The 10429-nt window shown below is 46.0% G+C and overlaps 1 protein-coding gene across 1 annotated transcript in view; it reads left to right on the plus strand.

Moving 5' to 3' along the window:
- The window catches only part of LOC102493489 (zinc finger protein 850), a 39168-nt gene extending 34280 nt beyond the window's left edge, over window positions 1–4888 (plus strand). Inside the window, exon 15 of the mRNA XM_027766048.1 lies at window positions 4084–4888. Within this exon, the coding sequence (XP_027621849.1) occupies window positions 4084–4762 (679 nt within the window). The 3' untranslated portion in view covers window positions 4763–4888. The remainder of the gene's footprint in view (window positions 1–4083) is intronic.
- Window positions 4889–10429: the final 5541 nt, after the last annotated feature.

A 10429-nucleotide genomic window follows, 5' to 3' on the forward strand; every position in this document is an offset into this window, starting at 1 on the left:
GGCCCGCCTTGCGCAGGCGCACGTGACCTCTGCCTGAGCCGGGTCGGCCGAGGGCGCGGCGCTGGGGTCGGGGTTGGGCAGCCGGGATTGAGGGGTTGGATGAGTGCGCGGGGAGGGGTATTCATCAAGTCGTTGAAACGCCTACTCTTTTAGGGTTTCTCTTTGTCCATCCTACCTTTTAGGCATGTAAATCTGTAGCCAGACCACCTGTGATTTTGATCTAGTCACTTAATCTCTGTGCCTCTATTTCCTTTTCTGCAAAGTTGGGTGATTTAATAAGCACCTGCGTATAGTTAGGAGATTGGTGTACAGCACCTGGTACACAAGAAGTGCTACCCAAGTATTTATTTTTAAAGTTTTTTAAAAAGGGATTTTTGTTATAGGGCGTGTGTGCTCGCCAAGCGAAAGGGGATGGCCATGCCACAATCTCTTCTCCATTCTCCTCTCGGGATCTTGGGCACGCATGCACACGTGCCCATCGTGAGTTTTAAACCGTGGGGTCAGGGACTCGAACCATGGTCGAATATGTGGGAGTCCAGCAACATGACGGTTACACCATCTGCTGGTCCCTCTACCCAGGTATTTGTTGTTAATTCTTCCCCCTATCTCCCTGGGTTTGGCCTAATCTGCTCATTTATTCATTCCAACAGTGATTTCTTCATACATTCAGGTGTCTGATTCTGGCGGCCCTCCCCACCCCCCCCAACAATGACAAACAATCAAGAAGTAACCTAGCAAGAAATGCCACCTCTCACTTCTCAGAGAAGGATCCCACTCCTGTGCCACCCAGGTACACACCACTGAACATCAGTTACCATAGCTTTTCTCTACATAGGATGGTTGTAGGCTTTAAACTTTGACATTCCTGGAAATGAGGGTCCTGAGGAGACTTTAAAAACAAAGAGAAACCTTCTGCCACTTTGTGGGACCAGGGTGTGTATGTCTTGAATAAATCCCAGAGTCTGGTTGAGCTGAGACTGAGGCTGGAGGAGAAGGGAATCCAGCCCTCTGCTGGTTCCAAAGCTCCCATCCTTCAGTAGCTCCATCATTGCCATGGTTGTCTGAGTTTTAAGTTGTAAATATGTTCCTTTTTTTTTTTTTTTCCTGTCTTTAACTTGACTTAAAGTGTTTTTGTTATGCCTTGCTGAAGTTTTGATTATTTTGTGTCAGGTAGATTTATCAATCTTTTGATTTATGCCTCTGGATTTTGGCTTATACTTAGGCTTTTCTATTCTGATACTACAAAAAGACTCCTCTCACACCCCATGGTACTTTTGTGGTTTCATTTATAGTATCACAACTTTGATTTACTTGGATTATGCTGTTACAAAGAACGAGGCAGGAATCCAATTTAATGTCTTTCCAGATGATTTTCCAGTTCTCTCTGTACATTTATCGAAGTGTCTGTGCATGTTTTTCTAACGGATCTGCTACCGTTTTATATGTTACATTTCTGCCCATGGTGGTATAGTTTGAGGTTTTCTGTTCCATATCGTTCATCTGTCACACCAATATCACACTTTTTATTCTTACGCCTTAATGGCATGTAAAATACTTGAGGACAAGTACACCTTCAAGTGCCGTCTTTTTCAGTTTTCCAAGATAATTATTTTTTCAATGTAAACATTAAAATATACTTCTGAAAAACTGACTTTTTAAATGTTTTTGTCATAGGGCATATGCACACACCAGAGTGAGACAGAGAGAGAGAAAGAAAGTGAGAAGTCACCCTCCAGGGTGCATAGCCATGCCACAATCCTTTCTTCAGTCTTGTCCTTGGATTTGGGGCATGTACACATATAGCTGGGGTAGTTTTCTTTTTCTTTTTCTTTTTTTTTTTTTTTGAGAGGTTTTTTTGTTTGTTTGTTTTTTGCTATAGGGTGTGTGCACTCACCAAAAAGACAGAGAGAGACAGAATGCAGGCAGTCACCCCCCAGGGGGGATGGCCACAGTGCAATCCCTTCTCCATTCTCCTCTCAGGATCTTGGGCATGCATGCACACATGCCTGGCATGAGTTTAAGCCACTGGGTCCAGGACTCAAACCATGGTCAACTACATGGGAGTCCAGCAACATAGCCATTACGCCAGCTGCTGGTCCTGAGTTGGGGTGGTTTTCAAGCTGCCAGGCCTGGGACTCGAACTGTGGTTGGCCATGTAGGAGTCCAGCACCTTAACTACCACTTCACCTGCTGGTCCTGTCCCCACCTGTTTTATCAGCTATATGACCTCAGGAAGTGTGTGTGCTTGTGTTCTTACACATTTCATGTCTGGCCTGCAGATTATAGGAAATCAAGGCATAAAATGCCTTCTTTAAAATAAGCTGAGTCTTCCCTTTGTTGCTTCCACTCCTCAGTGAGCCACTGAGAGGCAAGCCTCCAGGCTCCTAGAGTGGACACCCAGGGCTCCAGCATCTAACGTGACCCTTCTAGACCCATAGCACCCTGGGCCAGGTGGCATAATGGTTCTATCGCTGGATTCCCACATAGTCAACCTTGGTTAGAGTACCAGACTTAGTGGCTTAAAACTCATGTCGGGGGACCAGCAGGTGGCATGGTGGGTTAAGGCGCTAGACACTCCCACGTGGCTGACCAGGGCTCAAGTCCTGGATCTGGTGGCTTGCTTTCTCACTTCCTCTCTCTCTCTCACTCTCACCCTGTCTCTCTCTGATCAAATTTAAAAATAAATGAATCAATCAATAAAATATAAATAATTATTAAAAAAAAAAAAAAAACTCATGCCGGGCACATGTGTGCACGTGCCTAAGATTCTAAGAGGAGAAAGAAGGAGAAGGGATTACGGCATGGCCATCTCCACTGGGGGTTAATTTCTCGCTTGCTGTCTCTCTCTCTCTCTGTCTCTCTCTCCCTCTTTCTCTCCCTCTTTCTCTCTGGTGAACGCATACACCTTATTGCAAAAATCTCTCTCAAAAAAAGAGTAGCAATAGTCCACCAAACCCTGCAGACCCAGGTCTGGACTGTTGTGAGGATCAAAGGGCTGGGGGACCCTCTGCTGTAGAGGTGAGGGGCTGTGCACCAGTTCCAGAGGAGGGGAACATCCGTGTTGTTAAGGTGCTACCGTCATAGCAATGACAGCTGCGGCAGCAGTGGCTGCAGGGCAAGGCAAGGAGCAGTCTCGTCCCCAGACTGCTCCTCCAGCGCACGGTGCCTGGACTGTGGGTAAAAGCATAACTTTGTTGATGTTATTGTCATTTTCCCAAGCTTATCCATTGAATTTGTTTCTTTTCTCTGTTCCCACATTGATTGATATGCAGATCTCTTCAGTTTCTGTCTCTCCCCACTTTAGATGTTAAAAAGTCTTTAGGAACTGTGCATTATTTTTATATTTACTTGTATCCTGGATCCTATCTTTAGATACCTTTACAGAAGATAAACAGCCGTTTGAGTTGGAGTTCAACCTGGGCATGCCCTGGTATTACTGTGCCATGGTTCAGACGCAGTGTCTCAGTGTCAGACACAGCAAAAACATTTGATCTGGACAATCTGTGGCAGGCATGTCCTAGGCTTGCCAGAGGTGCTTAGGGCCCTGGTGAAGTCTACATCACCTTCTGCTGCTTTAGCAGCAGAAGATAGTAAACTTGAGGGAACCAGCAGTTAGCGTAATGGCTATGTCGCTGGACTCCCACGTAGTCAACCGCAGGTCGCGTCCCGGACCCGGTGGCTTAGAACTCACGCCGGGCGCGTGTGCGTGTGTGCCCAAGATCCCAAGAGGAGAATGGAGGAGAAGGGATTGTGGCGTGACCATCCCCCCTGGGGGTGATTTCTTGCTTTCTGTCTCTATGTCTCTCTCTGTCTGGCAAGCGCACGCACCCTATAGCAAAAAAAAAAAAAAAAAAAAAAAAACTCTCAAAAAAAAAGATAGTAAACTTGAGAGGTCTGTTTTATATTTCAGGGATCAAGGTGTGAACAAAGTGTCAACTCCTAAGAGAAGATTTTTGTGAGGATGGACCCACACCAAAGGGTCTCTTGCCTAGATAATGGAGAGACTTTACACATTTCTGAGCATGAAGAAGTCTCTCAGTGTGAGGAGCAGCTAGGACGGCATGAGGCCAGCCCTGACGAAAGACGGTATAAGTGCAGTGAGTGTGGGAAGAAGTTTGCTCAGAGTTCAGGCCTGGTTCGACATCGGAGAATCCACACTGGAGAGAAACCGTATGAGTGTGATCACTGTGGAAAAGCCTTCAGTGTGCGTTCAACCCTCACTGTGCATGAAAGGATTCACACTGGAGAGAAGCCCTACACCTGCAATGAGTGCAAGAGAACCTTCAGTGTGAGGGCACACCTGGTCACACACCATAGAGTCCACAATGGGGAGAGACCCTACAACTGTAACGAGTGTGGCAAAGCATTTAGTGTGAGTTCAGACCTCATTAAACAGGGAGTCCACACTGGTGAGAAGCCCTATGAGTGTGACGAGTGTGGGAAAGCTTTCATTGTGAGCTCAGCCCTCATCAAACATCAGCGAATCCACACGGGAGAGAAGCCCTATGAGTGTAAGTGTGGGAAGGCCTTCTATGTGAACTCGGCCCTCATTAACCACCAGAGGATTCACTCTGGGGAAAAGCCCTATGAGTGTGGGGAGTGTGAAAAAGCATTCAGCCAGATCTCAACCCTTATTCATCACCAGAGAATTCATACTGGAGAGAAACCGTATGAGTGTGACGAGTGTGGGAAAGCCTTTCGCGGGAGCTCTAATCTTACTAAACACCAGAAAGTACACGACCAAGGAAGGCGTCATCAGTGACGTATGGCCGAGGTATACCAAAGGCTCCCCGTTGCATCAGAAGTTACCGTGGAGAGGAGAATGTGGGCAACATCAATGCCTTCACTGACACTCCCCCTTAAAATACTGAAGTGAGAAGTCACTGATGCCCTCAGCATAACAGCTAAGGCTCTGAAGCCCCATCGCATTCTGACAGTGCAGTTTTACAAGTCATCAGGTTAGCGGTTTGAAATGTACTGGGACCAGCAGGTGGTGCAGTGGTTCCGGTGCTGGCTCACCAGTACGTGACCAAACCAGTTTGAGTCAAGACCCAGTGGTTTGTCATGCGGGCACATGTGCGTGCACAAAATTTCCCTGGAAGAAAAGGAATTGCAGTGTGGCCATCCCCCAGGAGATGATTTCTCACCTTCCCTCTTTCTGTCTCCAGCAAGCACACACCCTATGACAAAAAATAATGATGAAATAAAACTTAAAAATCATATACCATGATATAGTTTTTGCATTGATTTGGTAATGACAAACTTTAATGATTTAAACATTATTTTTATTTACCTTATGTGCAAGCTTTTTATTGTTTTATTGCTACTAGTACTATAGATGAAACTTTATTTTTAATTTGCCATAGGGTGTGTATGGGTGTATGGTCACTGGTGTGGGGTGGGGAGTGAGGTACCGCCTCCAGAGGGGATGGCCACACTGCAGTCTCTTCTCTATTCTGTTGGGATTTTAGGCATGCATGCACACACATCTGGTGTGAAGTAATTATTGTATTTAACTTTATTTATAAATTTGACCAGAGAGGAGCAGAGCAAGAGAGAAAGAAGGGGAAAGCCCCAGGAGATGATTTCTCACCTTCCCTCTTTCTGTCTCCAGCAAGCACACACCCTATGACAAAAAATAATGATGAAATAAAACTTAAAAATCATATACCATGATATAGTTTTTGCATTGATTTGGTAATGACAAACTTTAATGATTTAAACATTATTTTTATTTACCTTATGTGCAAGCTTTTTATTGTTTTATTGCTACTAGTACTATAGATGAAACTTTATTTTTAATTTGCCATAGGGTGTGTATGGGTGTATGGTCACTGGTGTGGGGTGGGGAGTGAGGTACCGCCTCCAGAGGGGATGGCCACACTGCAGTCTCTTCTCTATTCTGTTGGGATTTTAGGCATGCATGCACACACATCTGGTGTGAAGTAATTATTGTATTTAACTTTATTTATAAATTTGACCAGAGAGGAGCAGAGCAAGAGAGAAAGAAGGGGAAAGTGAGAAAGCCAGGTCTGGGACTCAAACTTTGGTCAGCCATGTGGGAGTCCAGTGTCCTTAATCACCACGCCCCCTGTCAGTCCCAAAACCTTACATTTTTAAGCTGGAAAAAGGGTTGATGAGAGAGGGACCACACATTCTGACTGAATCCAGAAATACCAGCCTATTGATCTTTGCTGCCTTTGATACCACTGATTGCTCAGGTATGATTAGATGTGTGGGTAGCCTCTAAGGCTGTTCCTAAAGAGTCAGAAACCTAGGCACTTGCCTTATTGACGTGGCTGAGGTTCCTGAACCAAAATAAAATAAACACCCAAGGAGGGTCCAAGAGTCTGACTTGTGAACCGTGTACTTACTGTTCCTCGCAGTGTTCTAGGGCACACATAGGCTCAGAGCATGAGGGGCAAGCGGGGGAGCAGTCATTGCTTTGGGGTCAGCACTGGTTGTAGGGTGATTTAAACTGATTTATATGAGTGACTGTGTGAAGCTCAGTATCTAATATCAACCAGGAAAACTCAGATTTGAGAAGTCCAGAAAGTTAGGAGTTCAGTTTGGAAAATGTTTTTGTTAGGTCTGTGTAGAGCTGCCCACTGATCATAGCCTAACTTCTAACACCACGCACGCGATTCTGGACCTTAAAATTATTATTTTATTTTACTTTTTTTTTTTTTTCACTAGAGAATGGATGCACAGGGGCTGGCATGTGGCATGGTGGTTAAAGGCGTTGGGACTCCCACATGGCCAACTGCAGTTCAAGTCCCAGACTGGGTGGTGGCTCTCTCTTTCTCTCGGTGGTGGCTCTCTCTCTCTCTCTCTCTCTCTCTCTCTCTCTCTCTCGTCAAATTGAAAAATAATGATAATAAATAAATTAAAATTCTTTTAAAAAAAGATGGATGCACTTGCCAAAGAGAGGGAAGGTGGGAGAAGGAGAAAGCACCCCCCTCAGTGGGACTTGGTCACTCTGCAATTCCTTCTTCATTTCTGATCCTGTTGGAATTTTGGGTGTGCACATACATAATAACCAGCGTGTTTTTATTTTTTCTTCTTTTTTTTTTTTAGTTTTTGGTATAGGGCACATACACTCACCAGAGACACAGAGAGGGAAGAAAAGTGAGAAATCATTCCCCAGGGGTATGGCCATGCCACAATCCTTTCTCCGATCTCTTGAGATTTTGAGCATGCATGAATCCATACCCAGTGTGATTCTCAAGCTACTAAGTTGAGGACTCAAATGAGAAAGCTGGCCATGTGGGATCCAACAACTTAATCACATGCCACTTGTTAGCCACACCAAGTGTTTTTCTTTTTCTTCTTTTGTTTTAAGTTTTTTGCCATAGGACACGTGTACTTGCCAAAGAAAGACATAGTCAATGAGAGGGAAAGTCCCTGGAAGGAATAGCCATGCCCCAATTCCTTCTCCATTCTCATGGGATTTGGAGCATACATGTACTGTAACCTGTAATGATTTTCAAGTTGCCAGGTCCTGGACTCAAACCATGGTTGGCCATGTGAGAGTCCAATGCCTTAAACATCATGCCACCTACTGGCCCCTGTCAGCATGTTTTTCAAGCTGCCATGGCTAGAATCCAAACTGCATGGTTTACTACGTGGAATCTGGCACCCTGGGCCTCAAGTCCAGCCCTCTTTTTCTATTTTAACAATGATTTCTCACTTCTGGATAACAGATCTGAAATTTCATTGATTCCCAAAACTTAACCTATGTGAAGCTTAAGATGAGTACCAGGCTGATGGCAGTTACAGATTGCCTCGGTCCACATTATAAGTAGGTAGGAGGGAATGCTCTCTGGGAAAATAAAATGCGTTCATTCCTTGGAGCAGGGCCCTGTAGTATAAAGGAACATTCAGGTTGCCTGAGTTCTCCCGTGAACTCTTCAGGCAGGTTGGTTGTGAGCCATGCTGGACTCCACGAAGACGGAGCCAGCGTGGTCTGCAGGCTCAGGGCGCAGGTGTACAGAAGCACATTCTGAAGCCTTTGGCACTGGGGTGGTGTCCACCACTCTGCCCAAGGAAGGTTAGGTCTAGATGTGGGGACTGGAGGTACAGAAGGTCCTGGGGATGTGGGCCTCACTTGGGCGTGTCAGAAAGTAAAGTAGTACTTTAAGTAAATACTTCCAGGCAGAGTGAAGGGCAGCAGAACCTCTCACTCCACTGTCCTGCCTCTTCCTGCCTTTGGCAACTGAAAGAGACTGATTTTTCCTCGATCTGCTCTGTCACCCGTTTCTATGCCATTACCTCTGAAGTCCTCAGTGTTGGCCTTTCTGACCCAGCCATCTTGGCTTGCTCCTAGGACTTGTTCCTTCCAGGTGGAGGACACCTGCTGGGACCAGCACTGAAGTGATGAGGCTTCCCACCCTAAACCAGCACAGCAATAAAATCTAAGCAGCGGGCCGTGAGTATTCTGAAGATTGTGAAGGAGCAGACATTCTGGAAAGATCAGTTTCTTTTATTGAACAATTCCATGGTTACTCCTTTTGAGCTCAAATTGAGATATTTATGATTATGAGGTCCAGCAGGTGGCATGGTCGTTAGGCACTTGATAGCCAAGAGCAGTTTCAGTCCCGGACCAAGTGATTTGACAACCATGCCAGGCGCATGTGCACATTTGCCTGAAATCCCAGAAGGAGAATGGAGAAGGGATTGCAGCATGGCCACCCTTTCTCCCCCAGGGGATGATTTTTCACTTTCATTCTCTCTGTCTCCCTCCAGCAATTTAATGGCAAATACCTTTTTAAAAAAGATACTTATGGGACCAGCAGTTAGTGTAATGGTTAGTCGTTGTACTCCCACGTAGTCGACTGCGGTTTGCGTCCCAGACCCGGTGGCTTAAAACTCATGCCAGGTGCATGTGCGTGCATGCCCAAGATCCCAAGAGGAAAATGGAGGAGAAGGGACTATGGCATGGCCATCCCCCTGGGGGGTGATTTTTCACTTTCTGTCTCTCTGTCTCTCTCTGTCTGGCGAGCGCACGCGCCCTATAGCAAAAACCTCCCCCCCCCCAAAAAAAAAGATACTTATGATTATATCTGTCCTATGATGTGGTATTTAAAGCGTCTAGATCACTGGATCTCAAATGGCTGACTACAGTTAGAACCCCAGACCCAGCAGTTTGAAAAACTTGCTAGATGCATGTGCACCCAAGACCCTGAGAGGATAATGGAGAAGAGACGACTACGGTATGACCAACCCTCATGGAGGGTGCTTTCTCACTCTCCTCTCTCTCTCTTTCAGCAAGTGTACTTGCTCTCTACCAAGTAAATAGAACTGCAAATGGTATTTTTTTAAAAAGCCAAGCTATGAAAACAAGTAATGCTCTAAACATCTATCTTGAGAATGTTAAACAAGAAAGGACTCGGAAAACAAACCCAAAGAAAGCAGAAAGAAGAAACTACTAAAGAGCAGGAATTAGTGGAAAAGCAAGTGTGTATCCTTATGGTCCTCACATATAAAGAACTATGGTTTTATTTATTTATTTATTTATTATTACTCTATTTGCTACAGAGAATGTGTATTCACCAGAGAGAAAAAGCGAGAAAGAGAAAGGGAGAAAGCAAGCTGTCAGGTCCGGGACTCTCACCATGGGCAGCCATGTGGGAGTCCAGTGCTCTTAACCACCATGCCCCCTGCTGGCCTCAAAGAGTTGTTTTAAGTAGTTTCTCTCTATACGCAACTCTCATGTAAGTTACATTTGAATTCCTATTTCTGCTTCCAGGAAAAGATCCTGATTACATGATCAACCTGATCTTGCAGATGGTGACTCCTGGCCTTAAACAAGGAGTCATTTCAGAGCAGAGTTTCCATAAGTCCACACAGGAGGGTGATGCCCAGGAGCCTAACTAACTTTCCTCAGGGGTTTCACATAGAACAAGCCCATGACTTCTGAATGGATTACCCACGTGAGGAGGAGCCGCTGTGAGGAAGCGTGACAGACACTGCAACAAGCTAAGGAGAGTATCACTGACAAGATGGAGACACCTAGAGAATGCATCCTGAAATTGGGTCCTGCCAACACGCCAAGTCTGATAACATTTCATTTAGCTTGTGTAGTTTTTGCCTTCAATAACTACAGTAAAAGCAGCAGCCTTGATGTAAAATGAGTAGAAAGTATTACTGGTTCGAAAACCTCTCTCTCTGAAAAACAGACCCTGGCATACCAGCAGCCCTGACTTGAACACCCTGACTTCAAACTGAAGGGAAGTCCTGGCGCCGGGCGAGCGGAGCAGGCCCTGCGCCGGCCCACAGGGGCCCGGCCGCGGGTATCCCGTCACCCCCAGGGACCCCGCACCAAGCAAGGCGGCGGGAGGCGGGCCCCCCAACCGGGGCTCTGCCCGGCGTTCAGCTGCCTCTCCGGGGCCAGCGTGTGGCCTCCCGGCCCGCCAGCCGAAGGCGGAAA

The sequence above is a fragment of the Tupaia chinensis genome, unplaced genomic scaffold (assembly GCF_000334495.1).
Source record: "Tupaia chinensis unplaced genomic scaffold, TupChi_1.0 Scaffold140356_1, whole genome shotgun sequence".
Lineage (NCBI taxonomy): Eukaryota > Metazoa > Chordata > Mammalia > Scandentia > Tupaiidae > Tupaia > Tupaia belangeri.